Source organism: Brassica rapa, chromosome A04 (assembly GCF_000309985.2).
Source record: "Brassica rapa cultivar Chiifu-401-42 chromosome A04, CAAS_Brap_v3.01, whole genome shotgun sequence".
NCBI lineage: Eukaryota > Viridiplantae > Streptophyta > Magnoliopsida > Brassicales > Brassicaceae > Brassica > Brassica rapa.
The window spans coordinates 18,534,307-18,559,212 of NC_024798.2; the positions used below are offsets into that span (position 1 = coordinate 18,534,307).

Below are 24,906 nucleotides of genomic sequence, written 5' to 3' on the forward strand. Positions count from 1 at the left end.
CAGAACCTGTTTTTTAATAATTTGAAAGAAGAAAAAGAAACAAAAAGTAAAGAATAGATCTTTCTGGTGAGAGCATACACACACATGACACAAGGTATCTAAGGGCATGACCGCACGTGTCAACATGCAAAGTTCTAACATGTGCTCTTTTAATAGTTTGATATTTATTTATGTTTTTAAGAAACTAAAAAGAATCCAATGCAAAGACTACTTTACCTTCATCTTTGTAAATGGTTTTGTGTAGTATTAAAAAAAAAAACAAATTGTTTCCCAAAGAGATCGACCATCTAGTAGGTCTACTTGAGAGTTATATAAATCAAAATTATCATGTGCATTTATTCCAAAAAGAACATTAATTTTGTTTTCTTTTGTTTTACAAAAAGGTTTAACGTATTAGACCCGTAATTCCTCAAGATCAAGGATCAAAAACATGTTAACTAATTCACTATATATCAGCGAACGTCAAACTTAAGATTTTGAAACGCACTGTTTGGAAAATACACTAATAGATGTACATAAACTACGTTAAAAGAATATTTACTTCGATTGGAAACTTTACGAATATTGGTTAGAGACTGAAAATTACATTGCATTAGCATCCGAGCTTTTTGTCAAACTGCGGCATGTCATGCGTCGTATTCAATTTATGCCTCGAATACAATTACAGAACAATTGACTCAAGAAGGTTAATGTTCTGTGTAGCAACCAATTTGAGCCAAAAACATATGATATGATAGCATAAACCATATGGTAAAAACTTATTTGGGCGTAAACCATATGATCTGGACCGGCTTATTTCATTCTTTTAAACAGTTATAAAAGCTTATTTGGGTTTTAAGAGTATAGGATTGCTAATGAGTGGTCATTTTCAGCCCATTCATAGAGCATATGGTTTATAAGTGAACATGCATTATATAGCCCAGTCCACAATATAATTTTACTATTGAAGCTGTCGTAATCCACAATAAGACCGTTGTTTAATGCTTAAGGCATCTCCAATGCAACACTAAAATTTATTCTATATTTCACTCTAAAATAGAGTAACTCTATTATAGAGTTGAATTTGCTCCAATAGTTCACTCTATAATAGAGTTACTCTATAATAGAGTGGAATATAGAGTAATCTTGTTTTTTTACTCCAAATATAGAGTGAAAAAATAAGATTACTCTATATTTCACTCTATTATAGAGTAACTCTATTATAGAGTGAACCATTGGAGCAAATCCAACTATATAATAGAGTTACTCTATTTTAGAGTGAAATATACAGTAAATTTTAGTGTAGCATTGTAGATGGTCTTAGGATACACATTTTGAGCTATCATTATAAACGTCCAATTATAATTCAAATGTTTGGAAGTTTCTGTTTGGCTCCTTCCACGGCCGAATTCTTCTACGTTGTATTATCAACCTAGTCTTTTACGTTTTAAGAATATTTTGTCCACATATTCACGAATAGTTTATAGATTTGTTTCATTTGAATATGATCCCTCCATCAAAGGGGTCGGGTTTCTTTCTCACCAAGTGGGCGATTGTTTTTTGTTTTTGTTTTTACTCATCTATTGTTCGTAAGAACAATTATTAAGTAACAAATTATCATAACGTAAAAAAAATGTCAGTATAAATTGTCGCATCCTTCTAGTAGGTCAGTATAACTTGTTTTAGTGAGTAGAGGGTGATGATGTTCCATTGTCGTCGAAATAGAATTTTTATATGTGGTGATGCAATTAGTGAATGTATAAATGATGTCACTGTATTTGAGGGAACATCCTTCTTTTTTTATTTTGGCAGTGGCATAAGATTCGTTATAAGAAGTGAAGTATAGATGACTCTAACAGCAAGTTCATATTGTATATTTTTTGCCAACGTTCATAACTTCATATTGTATGTACTGTCAGATTGTCATGATATTCCTATGTTTGAATATTTGTAGCTGTTTGTATTATATGTATATTTAACTGGAAAAAAGACAACCATAATCAATAAAGTTTACACATTAGTTAGTTAGGACTGGGTGGCACTTGGTATACGTAGTTCGGTCCTTTTGGCTTTCTCTAAATTTATAAATTAATTAGTGATCTGTACGTAGTATTTGCACATACATGATACATGCCGTCTGTTTTAATCAAATATAGTGTTCTTATTTTTTACATTTACACGTTTCTACTTTTGTTTTCTAGCCTTCTTCTGTCCAAACTATGAAAATTCAGTTTTTCTTCTTTTTTTTTTTACACTGAAAATATTATATAACATTGACGGATTCGAAAGTGAGATACATGGATGATACACTGAGCCAGCAGAACACAGGTTCCCTGGAAACTATGGCCGGCGAAAACAAGGTTTTCCCAGAAATTAAAGCCCTAAACAAAGGAAAATACAACAGACTTTACAAGGATCAAAAGAAACCCAAGGATGCACGAAACATTAACGCATACAGCAAAGGGCAAACCCAAAACTTGCATGCAGAACCACTTAAACTTCATGTGAACTCTGACCAAGGATTATCAAAAACTAGTTGATAATCAGATCCTCCAATAGTGAATAAGCACAATCCATTTAATGCATGTAGACCACAGCTTCAATTTCAGAAAGACTGAACTGAAACAGACTTTCAATGGCGAAGGAAGCAGTAAAGCGACCGAAGAAACACCTAGAAAGAAGCTAACCGATGGACGAGAACTCGACCAGGTCTCTTGGAAAATAACATGGAGCGATCTGATCCACGCCAGACCAAACTAATCCAAAGATAATAGATTAGAAAGGGATCGAACCTGAAGTGAATCCAGAGCAAATCACAGAGGAAACAGAGACATGCAAGCAGGAAGTGAACCGATTCAACATCATCTGGTGGACAAGACAAAAAGATTTAGAGCCAATCGCAGACAAGAGACAAAGTGGGTAAACCACATGGATGATCGGAAAGATCCGATAACTCTTGCTGCAAAAGGACTAAATCCCGACCAGAGCAAACATCATGCATCCTTGAATCTTCGATCACACCACCGAAGAAAAACAAGAAGAAACGAAAGGATCGACCGACTCCGGTGCTAGAGAAGCCACCGGAGTCGATCACCGGAGATCACAGAGGAAGCTCGAGATAGAGAGAATATTGAGAGAGAGAATATTTAGAGAGAGAATCTTACTAAATTCAGTTTTTCTTCTTAAACGTTCTTTTAGAAGAAAAAGCTAAATAAAAGTTCATTCGGCTTAATTTTACATCGTCTTTTTATAACCAAAAGATATGCGACACGATGCCATGCCATGCCATACCATGAGAGGAGAACATGTTACAAATCTTATTTAATCAAGTTCTACAACATCATTTTTGTTTCCCATATGGATTTTTCATATACCTTTCGTCTTAACTGAAAGTCTGAAACAAATATTAATATTAATCTTAATCGTAAATCTTATATACTAAAGAGAAATCACGAGAGTTTTTTTTTTATAAAATTAACTAGGGTCGGCCCGCCCTACGGGCAGGATATTAGTTAATTTGATATTCACTAAATATTCGAGTTGAAATTTGTTTTAAGATTCAAGAATTTGGTTATCTGTTATGTGTTGCTTATTAGTATGCAGTGGTATAGTTGTCTTTCGATTATTCTTGCTTTGGTATTGTATCAAATTAACTAATTGTCCAACTCATAATTATAGATGTACAAATGTGGATTTGTGATAAAGTTTGATGACAATACTGTTTTTTTTTAATTCTTATTCATAGTGGAGTGTGCATGTGTCAGAAAGAGGCCTATATCAGCTTTTATGTTTTTTGGGCATGAATTTTAAATATATATTATTTTGTATAATGCATACTTGCTCTACAACATTTGCTTGACTAAAAAACTGTTTTGTATATTTTTAAAAGAGAAAATATTTAGTCTAGAATATAACACGGACATATGTATTAACTATATATAGAAGTTGAGTGTTATTTTAAAATAATATATGTATAGAGGTTTTTCAACCATTACTTCACTGGCACAAAACATTTACAACTGCAAATACCTTCTTTTAAAAGCAAAACTAATAAAAGCGTGTACATCAAATGTATTTTGATATATATTATATGCATCAAGTTATAAAGATTGGAAACATTGCAAAAATGTTTGGAGCAAAGTTTTTAACTTCACGATCTTCATCTTGACGTCAGTTCAGCGCCGGCCCTGGCCACAAGCAGAAAAAGCATGAGCTTCCAGCCAACACGATAATAAGTATTTTCGCGACCACATATTTATAAAAAGTGACTTTAACCTAATGGTTCTAAGAGAAATTACTTGTGTTGGAGGTGATGAGTTCAATTACCCATGCCAGCCTTTTGTTTTATTTTGGCCCCAAATATAAAATGGGACACGTGTCGTTCCTATAACGCATGACTTGATGACGTGGCATCACAGGAGAGAGCCGAACATATTTTTATATATATAGATTCTGGCCTATCCAATCATCCATCCTATTTAATAATGATTTGTTTTCTTTTCTAGTATATACTAAATAAGTAAATATAGAAGGCAAATAGTCTCATTAAATAATGATTCATTTTTTCCACAACAAAATAATGATTCACTCTAACAACTAACAATTAACAAGCAATCACACCCCCATAGCTGGCTCGGCCATTATAAATTTATAATACGTCCTGAAAGACTTGGATGTACCAAAGCGAAATCATCAAAACAAATAGTATCACTCACAAAGAGAAGGTGAAGATGACTCAGTCTCAAACCAACGGCGGAGACGGAGCAGGAGCCATCGCAATGGCAGAGCCTCCTTTGAACAACGAAATAATAATGTTTTAATAGGAGCCTGAGCACGAGCAGCTGTTTGTCAAAGGAAGACGAGGAGATGACTCGTACTGCGCTTTCAGCGTTTAGAGATAAAGAGAGTGAGATCGAGAAGAGGAAGCTGGAGGTTCGTGAACGTGTCCAGGCTCAGCTGGGTCGTGTCGAAGAAGAAACTCGCCGCCTTGCCACAATCCGCGAGGTTTCTTTATTTTTTCTTAAATATAAAATTTGACGTTATGAACCAACTTGTGTCGTCATGTTGTGTGATGAATGATGAGGGTGTGTTTTGTACAGGAGCTTGAATCTCTTGCTGATCCCATGAGGAAGGAAGTTTTGATTGTCCGCAAGAAGATTGATAGCGTTTACAAAGAGCTCAAACCATTAAGTTACTCTGTTCAAAAGAAGGTGAATACCAATTATTCGTTTAAGATAAGTTCAGTTTCACTTCAGCTTAACAACAAACTATAAACCCTAAAGCCCCATGAAATTTTTGTTTTGTTTTGTAATGGGATGAAACAGCAAAGGGAATACAAAGAAGCAGTTGATGCATTCAACGAGAAAAACTTGGAGAAAATTCAGCTGATCACAAAACTCATGGAGGTTAGTTTCTTGCTTTTATCTAAGTTATTTGTTTGTCTATTTTTGCTTTAATGGTCTTTTTAAAATAGTTGGCTGGAGAAAGCGAGAATCTGAGGTTGAAGAAGCTTGAAGACCTGAGCAAGAGCATTTAGAATATCACAACACACATGCATGACAAAGATCAATCAAGAACTTACTTGGGTCTTGGTTCATTGTGTGAATTATGATGTATCTTCTTTCTTCTTTTGTAAAAATTTGAAATTTGTGGGTGTGTTTTTATTTATAAATTATTGCATACTTGTATGTTAAAAAGTTGTCATTCTTACACAAATCTTCACAGCACCTTTCATGAATATTACGTATGTTTTATATAACGTCGTCTTCCCCATGCAAACAAACAAATTTATCTTATTTAAGTTTCAATGTAGCTTAGAATGAATTTAATATTAGTGTCCAGCTAACTATACAACTTATTTCCTATTAAACGTTATCGATAAATACATACACATAGTCACGTAGGTACAAATTATTTGTTCATCTCAATATCAAATGGAACCAAACCAAGCGAGAAAGTTTTCATTGCCTTCACACATAGGTAGATAAGAGCAAGTGTTTTCGCATAAATGATGTGAAAATTACTTAACCAAGATGGGATGCAGCAATCTAAACTAGCATAGTACCAGGACCGTCTAACAGCACGTGCAAGTGTAGCGGTCGAACAAGGTCCAAAATATAAAAATAAAAAGTTTAAGAATTTTCTTAAAATATATAGATAAATTATAGTAAAAAACAATTTTAAATTTTTAGATATAATACTAAATTTATAATTTATAATTAAAAAATCAGATAAAATTAATAAATTTGAAAATAACTTGATAAAATATACGATTAATAATTTTTTGAACAGGGTTTAAAATTAATTTGAGACGGCCCTGGATAGTATATAGGATTTCGAGATACTGTCATCAGAATGTTCTCACTTAACAGGTATAAATACAAATGTGTCATCCATTTGATGGGCTTGTTATAAGAGTTTTCTATACGACACTGACGCAACAAAAGTTTCTTGTCCATGGCGTTTAAATCATAAACCAAACAAATATTTATCTCCTTGAACCCAATATAACCTTTGTTAGGGCCCAACAAATGCTTTTAGCTATCATTGTAAAGACCCATTAACACTCAATTAGTGGACATATTCTTAAGCCGAATCATGTCCACACTTCCATCCTTGGTGGCCTATTTTCCATTTTTCGTTGACTTATTTTTCTCTTTTTTTCTTTCTTTAACCAAAGATGTCCGCGGACCGAAACCCAAAAATGTCATGGAAGCCTATCCACCGATGACAGGCAAGCCCGGTTATTCTACGCAGAAGTTAGAGATCCACCTAACCACATGAAGAGCTAGCAATTTCGCACCGAAAGAAAATCGATTTATGTCTCAACCAACATGACAACTCTTTGTTCAGTAAAAACCACTAGACTATTATGATGTGATTTTACTCTTTTTTCTCTTTTTATAATTACGTAATTTGAGATCGATTGTTTAGTTATGCATTATATTTACTTACAATTTTCTCAATTCGAAAATAGCATGCTCCATCAATATTTTGTTTGGAATATTTCGATAAGCTAACGTGTAGTGTTACTACGTGTAGAATGAAAATATATTTATAATTGACAGGCAATGGATTGAAGTCTTTGGACGCAATTATGTTCAAGTCAATGGCAGGACACGAGACCAAAAATTCTCAATGATTTGGATACCAATTATTAGCTATAAAAACAAATATCAATGCCTTGTAGGACAAAAATGGAGCAAAGGTTGGAGAAAATATTCTTTTTTTGGATGGAGCAAAGGTTGGACACTGCTGCATTCTCTGTATCTGTGAATGGTGAGCTGGAGGGATTTTTTGGTAGTGAGCGAGGACTGAGACAAGGGTGTGCTCTCTCCCCCTATTTCTTTGTCATAGTGATCAATGTGCTTTCACGTATGCTGAACAAGGCTGCTCAATCAGGAAGTATCGGGTTCCACCCTTCTTGTAGTGAGGTCAACTTAACGCATTTAAGCTTTGCGGATGATTTAATGATCTTCACTGATGGTGAGGCTTCATCACTAAAGGGGGTTTTTGAGGTTCTCTCTGAGTTTGGAAACATCTCCGGCCTGGTGATAAACCCTGCAAAATCATCTATTTTCATGGCTGGCCGAATCAGTCAACAGTTCAAAGATGAAGTTCAGAGTCTTGGCATCCCTACGGAGTCGCTTCCAGTGAGATACCTAGGACTCCCTCTCACCACAAAAACAATGACTCGAGCTGACTACGAGCCTCTGATCGATCAAATCCGTACGCGTCTCCTATCCTGGTCCAGCCGCTCTCTTTCCTATGCTGGCCGGCTTCAACTTGTGAAAACAGTCATTGGTAGTATCATGAATTTCTGGTGCTCAGTATTTCGTCTCCCGCAGCGTTGCTTGGATACAATAGAAGGGTTGTGTGGTGCGTTTCTTTGGTCAGGCTCACCGAATACGCATACGAAGACAAAAGTTGCTTGGGTGGACGTTTGTAAGCCTAAAGAAGAGGGTGGTTTAGGCATTCGACGCTTGCGGGATACGTCACGGGTATTTGCTTTAAGCTTGATATGGAGACTCCTCACAGATTCGGGATCATTATGGGTAGCATGGACGAAAGTTTACTTACTGCGATCGCATAGTTTCTGGGACGTAAGCGGCAAGTATGCAGGCTCCTGGATCTGGCGCAAGCTGCTGAAGCTCCGCGACGAGGCAGCTATGTTCATTCGGTCTGAGATTGGAAATGGAAATTCCACCCTGTTTTGGTTTGATAATTGGTCCACTGTGGGACGTTTAATTGATATTACTGGTGACTCAGGTACAAGAGTTCTTGGTATCCCTCGTTATGCAACGGTCTCAAGTGCGGCGTCTGCTGGACAATGAAACTTTCGTCGATGTCGTGGCTGTCACCTACGGGCGATGATAGCTACCATCACGTCAGTTTCGGCCCCGGTGGATTCTGCAGGCGATGATCGTTACGTATGGCGCCATGGGGTAGATGATTATAAACCATGTTTCTCTAGTTTGCAAACATGACAGCAGATTAGGGTCACGCACCCTACTGTTCCTTGGAGCAAGATTGTATGGTTTCCACAGGCCATCCCTAGGTTCTCTTTTATTACTTGGCTAGCACTCAAGGATAGATTATCTACGGGAGCTAGGAGTAGAGCGTGGGGTTGCTACCAGGCGTGTCTTTTGTGTGGGGAACCGGACGAGACCAGAGATCATCTGTTCTTCGCGTGTCCCTACTCTTTTACTGTTTGGATTGATCTGGTCGGTTACCTTTTGGGGTCTAGGGTGAACCCTGACTGGTCTATCACCATAGCATCCCTTCTTTCAACTCCACGTAAGGAGATAGATACTTGTCTCCTGAAACTTGTTTTCCAGACTACCATCTATAGCCTATGGAGGGAGAGAAACAGCAGAAGGCATCAAGGGCAACCCCAGAGTGCAAATCATCTAGTTCGTGTAATTGATAAGACCATCAAGAACAGGATATCATCACTACGACACCGACGGCCATCTTTCTATACTGATATGATGCAGCGCTGATTCCTTCGAACCACCTAGTCTAAGGACCCAGTTATTTCCAGTTTCTTTTATTGATGGTGTTCATGATTGAAAGCATAAACCTTAGTGGCCTGTAATTTTTTTCTTTGTTGATAATCAATTTAAAATTTCAGCAAAAAAAAAAAAAATATTCTTTTTTTGTTAATATTGCGGAAGTTCAGAAGCAGCCTATATAGGGGATGTATTTAGAATAACATGCATTAATGGTATATTGTGCATCTCAATACTAATTTTTGTTTTTAATTGAAACTATGTTTTTTTGGTTTTCTTCAGCCTTAGATTAATAAACATGTAGTTTTTGTTTTGATGAGATGGAAAGTAGTTGAAGTTATTTTATAAAAAGCTTAAGAGGATTTGATGAGTCGTGCTTGCTTTGTATGTACAGCTATGACGTTTATTGTTTAATCCAAATAAAAGTGATTCGACTAGAATTCGATTTAAAGATATTTTGGTTTCTGGTGGTATCAAGAGAATATTTTACATTTGATTATACTATAAACTACAGGTATGCTAAAAAAAAATACACTAAAAGTTCCACAGATGATTGGTCGGACATGGTTGTCACTTGACATATATGATTAGGTCATTTCGTTGGCTTTGCTTATTTTAATAAACAAGTGCAAATACCAAAATTGTATTCCCTCCAAAATACCATCAACAATTTAGTATAATTCTTATTTTATGCATTGGCACATTCCTGCTTTTGCTTTACAGGCATGAATGAGGCAACCCTCTTGTTTCCTACAGATGGTATTTCAATTCCATTTAATTAAAAATGTTTAACAAGAGAATAACTCGATTCCTTAAAAAACGGTCGTAAGACGACTAATAACATGATTAAGTATAAGATTAGGTTAATAATGCAATTAAACGCTGTGCTTAATCATTTAAAACCAAACACACAGAAACACACCTTTACACAAAGACCACTTACAATCCAGACACGCCTCCCTCCGCCATTAAAACACAACACAAGCCTTCTTCTTCGAGTCAGCGACAATAGGGTTACCCGAAGAGCCCCACCGTAACTCCACCGAGGATTCGAGCTCCTGCTTTGGGTTAAGGAAGAAGCACACCAAGGAGAAACCGAAGATGACTCAGACCAACGCCGGAGCTTCAACCGGAGCCGCCGCCGCCGCAACGACGGAGCTTCCTCCTCCTCAACCTCAGCCGCAGACGCAGAGAAGCGAGATGGTGTTGCACACGGGAAGCTTGAGTTTCAGCAGCCACATGTCGAGAGAAGACGAGGAGATGACTCGCTCTGCTCTCTCTGCGTTTAGAGCTAAAGAGGATGAGATCGAGAAGAGGAGGGCGGAGGTTCGTGAACGGATCCAGGCTCAGTTGGGTCGGGTCGAGGAAGAAACCCGACGACTCTCAACCCTTCGCGAGGTTAGTTTCTACTCTCTCGCTAGAGAAAGTTTTCTCCTTTTACGTTTCTTTAGAGATTTGGATACTCTGTTTCCTCTGTTCTGTTGTGCTCTGTTTTCAAGATCTAGGATTGGTCAAAGTTTTGACTTTTTGGACATGAACAGTTTGGTTTTGATGGGGTTAATGTAAAGATGGTTACTTTATGTTGTGGGTCTTATAATGCAGGAGATTGAGTCTATGGCAGATCCTATGAGGAAGGAAGTCTCTGTGGTTCGTAAGAAGATTGATAGTGTTAACAAAGAACTCAAACCTTTAGGTTCCACCGTTCAAAAGAAGGTACACAAACACAAAACACACCAAAGTGATTTGATCTTTAAAGCCAGAAACTTTAACTATGCATTTGTGGATGAAACAGGAAAGGGAATACAAGGAAGCACTTGATACATTCAACGAGAAGAACAGGGAGAAAGTGCAGCTGATCACCAAACTCATGGAGGTTAGTTCTGAGCTCTCTCTCTCTCATGTTTAGATTCCTAATTTTGCAGATTTTTTTTTAATTTTATCGCATGTTATACATAAATGGTGTTTGGTTTTCTTCCTTGGGGAGATGGAACAGTTGGTAGGAGAAAGCGAGAAGTTGAGGATGAAGAAGCTGGAGGAGCTGAGCAAGAGCATTGAAGAAACCGTGTGAATGTGGTTCATGATACTAATTGGGTTTAGGATCGGCTTGGTTTCTTTGTGTGATGTACCTAGTTTTTACATTTTTTTTTGCATTTTGTAACGTGTGTGATTGTGGGTTATTTTTATTTTGTTAGGCTTGAAAAATCTCTGGGGGTTGGTTTGTAAAATTTGTGGGTTGTCTTATTTTTTGATTAACCAAGTTAGGGAGTGTGAAATGGGAGATTATTTAGGATACTGAAACTCGTCACAGTGAAATTATGTTTCTTTGTGTTCTTGCTTCTCAGTAATTTGTTTTTTTGAATTTGTCGAATTGTTTTAACTATTTTTGCAAAAGACAAGTGTATCTCGCGTGCGCTTTTGAATCTAAAGCTGTCGGAACGGCCTCATAGTTGTTTAGGTGAGAACTCCTGGATTACTATTGTCACTAAGCTAAAAATGTATTATTCTCAATCAAAAGGATTAGAAACTATCATGTTTCATTTCAGTTGAGTATAAACCCCACGCTTGAAAATAAAGACATAGTCTATTTACAATTTGCATCTCTCAGCCACCATCTAAGGTTATAAACTTATAATTTATATAACCATGGAAATTTTGAGACGAGATCATTTCATAAATATATAGTGGTTCTTAACATTTATGTTGAGTTGCCACCACATTAAGAAAAAGTATGATTTTGTTTTATATCACATTGTTATTACAGGCACCTTAGTTCTTAGGATTCTGAACGAATATCATGACCTTATGCTTTGGCCGCCTCTAATTTATTGGCAATTTGGCTGCTACGTTGATGGCAAGATTCTCTCTTCTAGACGAACTTTTCACTGAATATTTTTTCATTTAAACTTCAAAACATTTCGACTTACTTGAGAACAAATTAAGTATAAAGGTACCATGAGATGGTAAGAAACCCAAATCATTTTGAAACTTTTCTTGGTAAGACAGATAGCTCACAAATGATCTTATACAGCATTAAGTCTCGAAGATATCATGATTTGAAATGTGGACCAAAATTAAACGTCGAGGATGAATGGATTCTATATGTTTATCAATGTTTTATGCATGGACTATCCAATAAATTAGAGTCAATAGACCGTCTATATAGTTTGGGCTACAATTGGTCTAGTCAATAATAATTTCCAAAAGAGGTTAACTAGGCCATGATCATTTCTTACAGATCTATAGTTTTTTGCTATAAGTTGAACTAGATTTTGACCCGCGCAGGCGCGCGGGTGTATATTTTGAAAAATATGTTGATATTTGTTTTTCATGTAATTATTAGGATTTGGAAAAATGAATTCGAGAAACATAACCGATACCGATCCAAAAATATAGTACCAAACCCGAACATAAATTGATTAAATATTCTAATTATTCAAAATTTTGTTATTTAGAGAACCGAATCTGATCCGAACCGAAGTATTTGAGTATCTGAATTTATCTAAAAATAGATTTATATACTTATATATATTAATTATTTTAAGATTTAACGTATATAAAACATCAAAATGATACTTTTAAATTGGTTTAAATACTTGAAAATATATATAGATAGTCAAAAGTAAATATCTGAAATAGTTAAAGTATACTCAAATCACCAAAAATACTTAAAATAATTATTGATTCCGTATCCAAAATTTTAAATCAAGCCAATTGATATGTTAAGCTTAAGTATTATGACATATGTTATTCAAATTTATACGTAATATATTATTTTATTTATACATTTTGAGAAATTTAAAATATATAATGATTTAAGACTTTAAAAATAATTTAAATTAGTTATCCAAACCCAAACCAAACCCGCAAAGATCCAAATCGAACTCAAACCAAAATTTAGAAATATTCTAATAAGGCTGAAATCTTTGACCCCGAAAACCCGAAATACAAACCGATCAGAACCAAACCCGTATGGGTACCCAAAAGCCCATCCCTAGTCATTATTATATATCGTATTTTATCATCATATAATTAATCGTATTTTATATGTACCATCATATAAGTAATCATATAATTAATAGTATTTTATACATACCATCATATAAATAATTACATAGATTATACTTTTAAAACTTAATATGAAATATAAAAACCATAATTTGAGTTGGTATTTCAAATTGGGCTTTGTATTATATTTTTATTATATATATTGACAATATTTTTTTATAATGGTTATTGAAAAATAGTTTAGTAAAAATCCATTTTTGAATATATATATATATATATATATATATTTTTGAATCAATTTTTGATATAAATCAAATTTGAATTATTATTTTGATTTGAAATATGTATATAAAGTTTAAATTTTGTTTTATGGTTAGTTTAGAAAAAAAAATTTAGGCAATTAGATTGACCCATTTTGGTATATTTTAAAAGTGGCCTAGATAACTTTCAATTTTTTAAAAAAACATAAGCCCATTATTTTTTTTCTTAATATTACTATCCTTGTTTTCAAACAAAAATAATTTTTTTTTAAAAGACTGCAATCCATGTTTCCAAACACTCCAAATTTTTTAATAGTCCTATTCAAGTCTCCAAACACTCCAATTTTATACTTGAGTTTTAATAAGATAGATGTAGACTATTTACTTATTTAGTATCCGTAGATACGAGTTAATCCCAAATTTGTATCCAAAAGCTATTGTATTACAATTTTTCCGTTATATTGTTTGTTAATAAAGTATTTTTCTTAAAAAGTACTTTCATAATAATATTGCCTAATGCTTTCTCTCTTATTACTAATGAAATTTTGATTATTATTATTCTAAATACTACATTAAGAATAAATATAACCTTTTTTCTTTCAAAACTAAATAAATCAAATATTTATTAAATAACATTTAATATCAATTGAATGGACATGGTAGTTTAAGGAAGGAGCATGGAGATAAGGATGCATGCTAAGAAAGAAATCTGCAACCGTCCCAATCTAATGGCAAAACAAAATTTGAGGAACAATGGATAAGGTTCATTTAATTTGAATGATTGATAGTGTTACATTCATTTAAAATTCATAAAACATGTTGTCACTCAATATTGAAGGCTATTTATATACTACATTATAAACTAGCGTTGTAGAAAACATTGAGTACTACATATTCCATTTTTTCCCATTTTCCGGCTGTTTTAAAAAGCTTTAACTTGAGTATTTGGAGTTCTCTCTTGTGTTAATTTATATACTAGTGAGTTACAACATTACTATAGCCACCAATTAGATTTTCTTTAAAAAGATAACACTAAGAAAAGTATAGAAGGAGATTAAGTACAATCAAACTTAAGTGATGAGAGAATAATCAAAAACATAGTAGGTTTGCAGATCAAGTACATGCACACCGTAGTTATTTTTAAAAACGACTGTCGCGTATGTATGAAAGGGTCCTCCTAATTTCTACGACTTACGTGGAGCGGGAAATCATTTCTATTTTATTTTGGGGCAAATCTTCAAAATTGCTCATTTTTAAGATTATCATTAAAATAGTCTTTAAAGAAAAAATTCATAAAATAACATATATTAAATGACTAAATTACTTCAAACTGCAAACTGCAAACTTTACACCGTGTCACCTTTTAAATATTAAAATTCTAAATCCTAATCACTAATCCTAATTCCTAAACGCAAATATTATATAAAAGTATTTTTAACTTTTTAAATAAAAGCTATTAACGAAAAACAATTTGTGTGGCATTTATTAAACACAATATTATTTAGATGCTACTAGAGAGTTTTTTTCTTTTCTTTTGGTAATCAACCTTTTCTACGTTCTCATGCCGTTTGCCATTAAAAATTATTTATAACAATGTTTTTAGGTAAGTATAAGGATTTTGGACTTTGGGTTTTAATTCTCCCTGGACCAGAACCAGTCTCTGTTGATACTGATAACACGTTGTAAACATTTTTTTCACCGAGTTTCGAATTAGTATTACAACAAAAAAAACATAATTGAGTTTTAGATACTAATAAAAAGAGCTATAAACATAATATAGGCATAATTGAGTTTTAGATACTAACAAAAAAAGCTAAAGGGCTTCATTTAACAACGTACGCTATAAAGTATAAACATAATTGAGTTTTAGATACTAACAAAAAAAGCTAAAGGGCTTCATTTAACAAAATGATTTACGTAGGGGTTCGTTTAACAAAATGTAATGTTAATGACTTAATGTACGTAAACTTGCAGTGATAACTACACATTACATTTGAAAGTCTTTTCTCAGAAAAAAAACTACGCACTACATACGTAGTACATAATGTTCAAAAATAAAATAAAATACGTACTACATATGTTTTCAAATTTCAATTATTATGTACATATTTTCTTACAATATTTAAATAAGTACATACATAAATAAAACCCGTCGGTATATTCATAAATTGACATCTCATGGTACGTCTGGGGAAAATATTATCTTTTTATCAAAAAAAAAAACTGGTCGAATACACAGTTTTGTCATAACAATAAAACTAGTTATTAAAAGACAAAACCTATACGGTGTCATTTTTTACGGTCCACGCGTTCAGCAAAATCTTTTGTCTGCTGCATGCTCCGGTAGCTTTGGCTTATTAACAAGCAATTAACCAGAATAATCAGCTGTTAGCTAATACAGTATAGCTTTATTTCTTGTTCGGTTTTATATATTTCAAGTGGATTAGGTTACTACTAAACCTTACGATATAGAGATGGGGGCACCCCAGAGCAAACAGTGTCCCTACAAGCTGCTCCTTATATGTTTAACAGTACAGTAATATATGGCCAAATTGCAATTACTTATTTTTATACAAGTGGTGGTAATTAGTGGACTTCGCTTTTTATGAAAACCATTCACAGTGAGGCAGAAACGATATATTAAATACACACACAGCTTTGCCAATAATTGAAAATAGGTATGAGTGGATAAACAGTAAAACCAATTATATAACATATGATTCCACGACTTCTCTTCAAATCCATTTTAAAATTTCAAGCCAAAACTGAACAATAAATAAACTGTAGCTGGTGTCACCTGAAATTATAGGTCGGACCATAGTGAAAAATATCACCGGTCCATATACTATATAAATATGTTAACCTAAAGTCCACAGATGTTGAGAATTTAATTAAGGGGAGTACCCCAGCTGTAAAGCCTACAACTTTTCTTATCTCATTTATGGTGCGAACCTTTTTTGGTCCTGCCCAATGCATGTTTTTATAGTATAATTTCAATTTTCAAGGAGAAAATAATTCGATTTATACGCATATCACCTTGTGTGTATATAATTCACGTGTTGACTATATACGAGATACGACTTAGAGGAGGCGTATACAAATGAACCCGTGTGCACGAATGACAATCAGTCGTTGGATTAGTAGTTGCCAACAAGTTGCCTTAGTTAATAAATTAGTATTTTGCTTTTGTTTTGGGTTTGTTATGATCAAAGATAATGTAATAATGTTTTTAATAATAATCATACATATATTACGACAAAAATAGACCTGTTCATTACTCAGAAATTATTTGAAGACGAAATAGAATAATGTCCTTTATTATATTTATATTCAATAGGTGTGATACAAATTATTTTTATTGATTTATATACTATGTATATGATTTATTTTCTTGATTTCAACATCGTTAGATTCTATTTTCCGAATAAGTATAAGTTAAAATTCCGACGACTGTTATTTGAAATGTCTTGAAATAAATAATTAAAGATAGATTTCGTGTTAAGCCCGGTAACGTTATATAAATGTAGAACATGGGGTGTTTGTCCTCTTTAATTATCTATCTATCACTGAATAAGATACATTCGGATTAGGGATTACGTCAAGTGCCAATCATATTGTTATCACTAAAACCATATCTTAATTGCTTTCAAATCCAGTTAACGTCAGTCCATTTATAAAAAAAGATGGAAACCCTAGTATTTAATAATTCAATATGGACTTCAATATGCATGATACGAAAATTAAACACTAACTTGTAAAATTTTGTTTGAACTTTGTATACTCCCGTAAACCAAATCTCGTCACTCCAAGCTAAAGTTAGATAGCTCAGTAGCATAGAAAATGTTATAGTGGTACTATCTCTTGCATTGTAGCAAAATGGTGCTCCTAAAAGAATGATAAACTGGAAAAATGTAATATTATTACGATATAGAAAATATAGAAATTAATTGGTCCCTTAGAAATTGTTAGAAGACTATAAGTTCCACTCAAAATCTTATTCTCTTGTCTTAACACACGTTGAGTAGCATTGTGGATTATACTTACATGAGTTACATCTATACTACTGTATTATATATTCTACTTTCTTACCAATATAGAAGATACCAGTCATAGATTCGGACACAACATAAGCACAACACATGTAAAAAAAAGAACAAACCATAATCTGAATTCTCGTCTTCCTAGTTCCTACAACAGGTAGACCGAACGTACATAAATCATGACCATAATTTGTTTCTTTCATGACGAGAAATTGATTGTGCTTACATTACTCGAGTGCATGAAAACATTACATACAATCCAGTTGATTGAACTTACTGATATGTCGAAATTCTCTGGCTGATAGATAAGTTATGAACAATATCAGGATCCTTTTTTTTTTGAACAGCCAATATCAGGATCCTACAACTAATATACTCTTTGAATTTTACACGTAATCTCGATTTTTCAGGAATCTTTTAAGGCCCACTCTGAAAATAATATGCCAACTAAACTTTCTTTAATAAACAAAATGAGCTTTGCACGAAGACGCATGTCGACTATAATTCAATGTGGATTTTTTTTCTTCCAGAAAAGTTAGACCATACGCCAATTTAAATGTTGTGCTAGTAAATTTTTACATTTCTTTCGTCAAATTTTTTTTTTTACATTTCTTATAATATATTATTCAATTCATATCTAAATAAGTAAATTTTGCCTTTTTCATACTTGATTCTAACAGTGGTACATAAACTACTTTTTTTATGGTAATCTAGATACCATATGTAACGGATTACATTGTTTTAGTCGACAACGTTTATTCAATGACACTATATATTTCTGTCAACATAAATTAATTTTGGTTTTAACCTATTGTTCTTAATCTCAATTTGATTTGTTTGTTTAACCGATGTCTTTTTGTTTAAAAATTTAAATACTTTTTTTATTAAAACAATAGTTTTACTGCCATAATGAAATAGTATATGCAAAAATATTAGAATCAGATATATAAAAAATGATTCGGGTATAAATTAAATAATACATTGAATTTAAATATTTACTAGCACATTCTTTGAACTAGTGGATGGTCTATCTTTTTATTACTGAGGTATGAAAAATCTCAAAATTAGAAAGATAGAATATAAAGACGAAAACTGTATTTCTTACTTTTATTTCTCAAGAAGCTAGGAAATAGCCAAATCCAAGCATTGACTCTTTATCCAATGTCTTACCCTTTGTCTATAACTGTCCCTCATCTTTCACTCTCTACACCAAATCTCTCTTTCTCATCTCTCTTTCTTTCTTATAAGAAAGAGCAAAAAAGCTTACTTCGTTTTAATATTTCTATGATTCTGAATTCCACACGAACAGAGAAAAAGAAAGTGAACGAATAAAAGTTTAAAGTAATCTTTGTCTCCATGGCTGCTGAGAAGAAGAAGAAGAAACATTTACACGAGCTTCTTCAAGATGACCAAGAGCCTTTTCATCTCAACCATTACATCTCCGACCTTAGGTCTCAGATGGGCTGCTCTGAGTTGCGTGTCAAGAAACGAAAGTCCGAAAACGCCGCCGTTCTGCCTCATGGTTTCTTCTCATGCGAGAGTTCTTGTTTCTTCGCGACTCATGCTAATAAGTCTCCTCTCTTTGAGCTACGCTCTCCAGCGAATAAGAAGGTTCGCGACGGTCTTCATATTCCGGCGAGAACCGCCGCAATTCTACTGGAAGCGGCGGCGAGGATTCAGAAGCAGCAGAATAATAAGAGCAAGAACAGAGCTCGGAACAGAGGAAACGCGTTTGGTTTGTTAGGGTCTGTTTTAAAGCGGTTGACTAATCTTAATGGGAAACCGCCTTTGGACAACGCTGATAGAAACGCGGTTTTGTCGGAACCGACGTGTAGGAGTAGCAGCAGTCGAGAGCGTTTGGTTGAGATTGGCGATAAGTATTTTTGTGAGAGCCCTATTCATTTCGTTCTCCATACAACTCCTTCTACTTCCGGCCACCGGACCTCCCACTTCACGTCGACGGCTACTTCTCCGGCGCGACGCAGTACAGAGGTTTGTCCTAATCTCATAATTAATTATGGGTTTACACCTAAAGGCTGAAAATTAATAATAGTCTAAAATTTATACCATATTAGCAAAATACTCTTAAATTAAAACAATAAACTCCAAACTATACTCTAAATGCTAAATTATACTGTAAATCCAAAATAAAACCATAATATTTAAAATGTAATGGTAAATTACAATAAAATTTTATTTAGCAACATTTTATTTTAAATTTTTAGATTTTTTTTTTCAAATATTCCTTAATAACCTATACCAGTCATAAATTACCACACAGTAAAATAAAATGTAAAAAACATTCTATGGAAAAACCGGAAAAAAACATCTTCTGATTAACGCAGAAACACATGACTGGTTGATATGACTGAATCATGTAAGTTTTTCAGGAGTACGGTAAATATGTTTTGTGTTTTACTTCAGAGTGATAGATACCCCCCAATCATCGAATGAACACATGTCAAAGAGCCTCGGTGTAGTTGGGTTGCTTAAGTCATTTAATTTTCCACACTGACGAATATTGCATCTCATTAGTCACTAAGTAGTTCAACTTCAAAGTTTTCTAACCAATTAATTCTCTGGCAAGTCACCTAAAACACATTTTCAACCTTTTAATCCAGTAGGTTTAGACTTAAATAAACCAAACCTTCTGTGTTAGGCTGCCTTAAAAAGTCAGCATCAGCAACTATCAAGATTTTGTCAAAAGGTTGCAATCTTTTTAGTCAAGTATTAAATTGTATGTTCACAAAATTCAAATGTAAAACTTACCCTACTTGTGGTTATAGTACAAAGAAAATGATAGGAAAAGGTACAAAAATTTAATTGAGTAGAATAGTATAAAATACAAACTTCATGGATATAATTTTGAATTAGCTAAAATAGCTAAACAAAGTAAGCATCCACAACTATCAAGGTTTTGTACAAAAAGTTGCATTCTTTTTAGGGAAGTATTAAATTGCAAGTTCACAGATTCAAATGTAATTTTTACCCTACTTGTGGTTATAGTATAAAGAATTTGACAGTAAAAATATTCAAAAATAATTGAAGAATAATGAATGCAATTGTAGGGCTTAAAATACAATCTTCATGGATAGAAATTTTAACAGCTAAAATTAGTTATGATCCAAAGCCAGAAATAGTAAGAGACAAAAAAACGGTGAAACGAAAAGTGTATTAAATGAGTTGTAACAGGACGAAGATAGCGATGAGACAGAGAGCTTGGAGAAAGTGAGAGGACAAGAAGAAGAAGAGGAACAATGTAGCCCTGTTTCTGTACTTGACCCTCTTGAGGAAGAAGAGGACGACAAGGACCACCACCAACAAGAGCCTGGCCATCTCAATCTCCCCTCGTGCAGCTTTGAAGTTGTACAGCGTGAGTAACCAATCAATTACGTATTGGTCCCAAAATCGTTTTAAAAGGTTATTAAAATGGGTGTGTTTTGGACTAAACAGGTGCGAAAAGGCGGCTACTCAAGAAGCTTCGTAGATTCGAGAAGTTAGCAGGGCTGGAGCCCGCAGACCTTGAAGGGAAGATGTCAGAAGAAGAAGAAGTGTGTGAAGAGAGCGAGGAAGACGATAACATAAGGGTATATGATTGGGATGAAGAATATGAGGACGTGAATGAAGCTATGGCTCGAGAGAGCGGATGCATGCAAGAGGAGAGGCAGGAGAAGTGGATGATGTTGAATGCATGGAGAGTAGGGATGGGTGCGGATGTATACGTGGACGCGGTGGTGCAGAAAGATATGAGAGGAGAGGCCGGACAGTGGACAAAACACGGTGGAGAAGTGGAGGAGACCGTCGCTGATCTCGAGCTCTCCATCTTCTTGTTCTTGATTGATGAATTTTCCCACGAACTTGTTTCTTCTCAATCATGAACATATATATAATGAAATTTATTAGAGGCAGGAAGGTTAGTATATTTCTAGATATCTTTGACTTGATAAACCGAATTAACCTATATATCTTGAATCCTAAATTTGATTCATTTCTTGTCCCTTCGAACGATTATAAATGTCAAAACGTTAATTTTTCTTACTGGAAATATACTCCACAGATGAACATCAACGATAAGATGAAAAATGTTAAATTTAATGAGGTTTATATTAATTCTCCATAGATGGCTTTATTTGGGGGTAATAATATAACATTTAATTCAAAAAAAAAAAAGAAGTAATAACATTGCATGTATCACACCGATGTGTCCCTGAACTATAATTTGTAATCTAATGCTTTTACTCATATTGACACCATATTAGTATCTGGATTCAAAATCTCTGTTTGGTTTGGTCTATGTGAGTTGTTGAGTATTGTTCCAAACCAACCGGATCATAGCTATCCAACTTTTAAACCTAATTAAAGGTACTCATATTGAAGGATTAAAAAATCCACGTCTGAGTTGCGTGTTCTTCAAGAACGAATTAGATTTCAGTTTGATATATGAATATATATATATATTAGATATATGTTTCACAGTTTCAGTAAGTCATGTGTAGGATCGCAACATGGTACACCATACTTTTTTTTTTGAACGCATAATGGTACATCATACAAATATCTTTCTAGTTAACGATGTTTCCTGCACTAAAATTACCATATATTTCAAAGTTGTTTTGATAATAATGTGGCAAACTAAGATCGGCACCTATGTGACACTGACACCAACCGGTACTTCATAATATTAATTTTATATCTTCTATAATTTTTTATTGAATATGATGTTTATGGGAAATCTTATTTTCTCGAGCGTGTACATAATCTCTAAAAGTAAAACAAAAAATACCACTACTAGTTTTTTCAAAGAAACTTCGGAGCGGCGAAAGATCATATGGATGGACCAAGTCATATACTCATATGTCATGGCTTCTAATTAAACCTTCATTGGAAAATAAAAATAAAAATTGAAATAATTATGGACTAGACTCCATAACGTGAGCTGTGAGGATCAGGTGGACCAGCAAGAGAAAAATACAAATCACAAAGACTCTTTAAGTTCCAAAACTACATCCTCATCAATCCCACACCATAAAAATGGAGCAACCGGCAAATGCCTCCGTACACGACGGAGGAGAAAGCCTCCTCAAGATTCGCATTGAGAGTATGCATAAGAAGCTGAAGGAGCCACCAAGGTTGCTCAGCTCAGCCGCGGGAAAATCAACTTGCTCCATCTTCCGAGTACCTCAAACCATGATTGATTCCAACGGTAGATGCTATGAGCCGCGAGTTGTGTCGGTGGGACCGTACCACCGAGGCAAAACTCAGCTCAAAATGATGGAAGAACACAAATGGCGTTACTTAAATGCTCTTGTCACTCGAACCCACGACACAAAATCCTTAACTCTAGAGGATTATATGAAAACCGTGAAGAGTGTTGAGGAACTTGCAAGAGAGTGTTACTCCGAGTCAATCCACATGGACTCTGATGAGTTCAACGAGATGATGGTTCTTGACGGTTGTTTCATTCTTGAGCTGTTTCGTAAAGTCAGCCACGTTGTTCCTTTTCAACAGGATGATCCACTCGTGAACATGGCTTGGGTTCTTCCTTTCTTCACCAGAGATTTTCTCCGTCTTGAGAATCAAATCCCTTTCTTCGTTCTTGAAGCTTTGTATGACCTCACAAGAAGCGATAACGAAAGAGAGAGCAACGTTTCTTTACAGTCTCTAGCGTTTGAGTTCTTTACCAACACTATGGATAGACCAAAACAAGATCTCGCCAGGTTCAAAGACCTAAAAGCCAAACACCTCCTTGACCTTGTCCGGTCAAGCTTAATCCCGGATAGTAAGCCTCAAGCGAAACCGGTAACGTTAATTCTACAAGTGACTTAAATTTCAAGTGACTTAAACCGGATAGTAGAAAACCACATTCGTTGGGTGTTATATCTTTATGATTAGGAAATAAAAAATTTCTAAATAAAAAAAAAATATTAGTTTTTAAAACTGTGTAAATATAAGTCTAAAAAATTGTAGATGATACATTCACATAATCAATATACAAATACTTTTTAAGTATATTTGCCTCAGTTTCAATAGTTTTTTTCTCTAATTTTTTTTTGATTCGTGTTTATTCACAACAACAACAGACAACTAAACCAGAGAAGAAGACACCATCCAACATCATCCACAGTATATCGAAGCTCCAGCAAGCCGGGATCAAGATCAGGGAGCTGAAAGACGAAGAGAGCTTCCTCGTTGTGAGATTCAGACATGGAGCGATAGAGATGCCGCGCATCATAGTCGACGATTTCATGGGCAGTTTCTTTCCGAACTGCGTGGCTTATGAGCAGTGCCACGCGGCGTGTTCAAAGCATTTCACTACGTACGCGACATTACTAGACTGTCTGATGAACATTAACAAAGACGTTGGGTATCTATGTGAACAAAAAATCATAGAGAACTACTTTGGCACAGAATCAGCGGTCGCTGGGTTCGTGAACAGTCTAGGCAGAGACGTGGCGTTCGACCTAGAAAACTGTTATCTCAAAGAGTTGTTTATAGAAGTGAATGAGTATTACGATAGTAGTTGGCACGTTACAATTGCTGATCTCAAGAACACTTATTTTAGGTCTCCTTGGTCTTTTATCTCTGCTCTTGCTGCTCTTATTCTTTTGATCTTATCTATTGTTCAGACGATTTTCACTGTTTATCCAAGATAGATTTAATTTCATATATTGAAAATGAACAAATCTGTTTGTGTATGGTTGAGTGGCATATATACAATATATGAGAATTTTAGTAGTATTTTATTGGTGAAATGAGTGTATCTAATTACAATAGTTTTCATGGAACAGCGAATTAAATTATTGTTTTATTGAGAAACAGACGAGATTGCATCTAGATTTTTGTTGATATAAATGACAACTATTCAAGATGTTTGATAGCATGACGGTAGGAAAGGGTCAATTCAATTGAAAATTTATACGATCCTCTTTGCTCCGTGGATCAACTGAACTAATTCCACATGATAGCTCAGGCTTCATGATCAAAGTGAGTAGAAAAACCCATAGTTTTGGTAATAACCGACGATGAACATATCACCTATTTTTATTTTTATTGTATTTGAAAACATTCTGGTATGATTGTAGTTGACCTGGTCCATGTATGGCTCTTAGCCACATGAAATATCGATTTTCGGAAAATATCATTTATCGTGATCATGTGTTACTGATAAATATATATCTACTGTGAAAATGAATATACCATGGATAGTTAGAAGTACAAGTGAGTTCAAACCTAATTTTAACTAAACTTCTAATAGTTTTACTATCTTTGATATTTGTTTCTATGCTAATAATTAAATTTAATTTTCCTTGTTAAGATTTGTTTTCAAAATTTATAAGAATTTCGTGTTTGTAAAACAAAAAAAATCATTTATGTAAAATATTTACCTTTTAATACATAGATTTTATCTATAATATTTTATATACATTATGAATATAGACTATAACTATCAGTAAAAAAATGTAAAATAAATATAGTTTTTATACTCACTTTAATATCTAGAAGTCTATGGACGACTGGAGTCTGGATGTATGCTATTTTATATTAATATTTATATAATCATTTTAAGTGGTGTTTAAAAGAAGAACGTGCGAAGAGGGGAACTCAAAATTT

General features: G+C 34.1%; 3 protein-coding genes and 1 pseudogene across 4 annotated transcripts; all 4 read left to right on the top strand.

Moving 5' to 3' along the window:
* The first annotated feature begins 4,067 nt into the window (after positions 1-4,067).
* Positions 4,068-5,707, top strand: LOC103865542 (annotated as a pseudogene).
* Positions 5,708-9,689: 3,982 nt separating this feature from the next.
* LOC103865544 lies at positions 9,690-11,349 on the top strand. 2 transcript variants are annotated; one of them, XM_009143342.3, is made up of 4 exons: positions 9,690-10,388; positions 10,593-10,703; positions 10,783-10,863; positions 10,975-11,349. In XM_009143342.3, exons 1-4 carry the CDS (start codon positions 10,092-10,094, stop codon positions 11,056-11,058), a joined length of 573 nt encoding a protein of 190 aa, XP_009141590.1. In that variant the 5' UTR covers positions 9,690-10,091; the 3' UTR covers positions 11,059-11,349. The 2 variants fall into 2 exon arrangements, with proteins under 2 accessions (XP_009141590.1, XP_009141591.1); XM_009143343.3 differs by having other exon boundaries at positions 9,795-10,388; positions 10,984-11,349.
* Positions 11,350-15,101: 3,752 nt separating this feature from the next.
* On the top strand, positions 15,102-21,333 carry LOC103865545. Its single transcript, XM_009143344.3, has 3 exons — positions 15,102-19,287; positions 20,488-20,668; positions 20,749-21,333. Exons 1-3 carry the CDS (start codon positions 18,652-18,654, stop codon positions 21,171-21,173), a joined length of 1,242 nt encoding a protein of 413 aa, XP_009141592.1. The 5' UTR covers positions 15,102-18,651; the 3' UTR covers positions 21,174-21,333.
* An 826-nt stretch (positions 21,334-22,159) lies between these two features.
* On the top strand, positions 22,160-24,038 carry LOC103865546 (UPF0481 protein At3g47200). Its single transcript, XM_009143345.3, has 2 exons — positions 22,160-23,094; positions 23,376-24,038. Exons 1-2 carry the CDS (start codon positions 22,327-22,329, stop codon positions 23,946-23,948), a joined length of 1,341 nt encoding a protein of 446 aa, XP_009141593.1. The 5' UTR covers positions 22,160-22,326; the 3' UTR covers positions 23,949-24,038.
* The last annotated feature ends 868 nt before the right edge of the window (positions 24,039-24,906 follow it).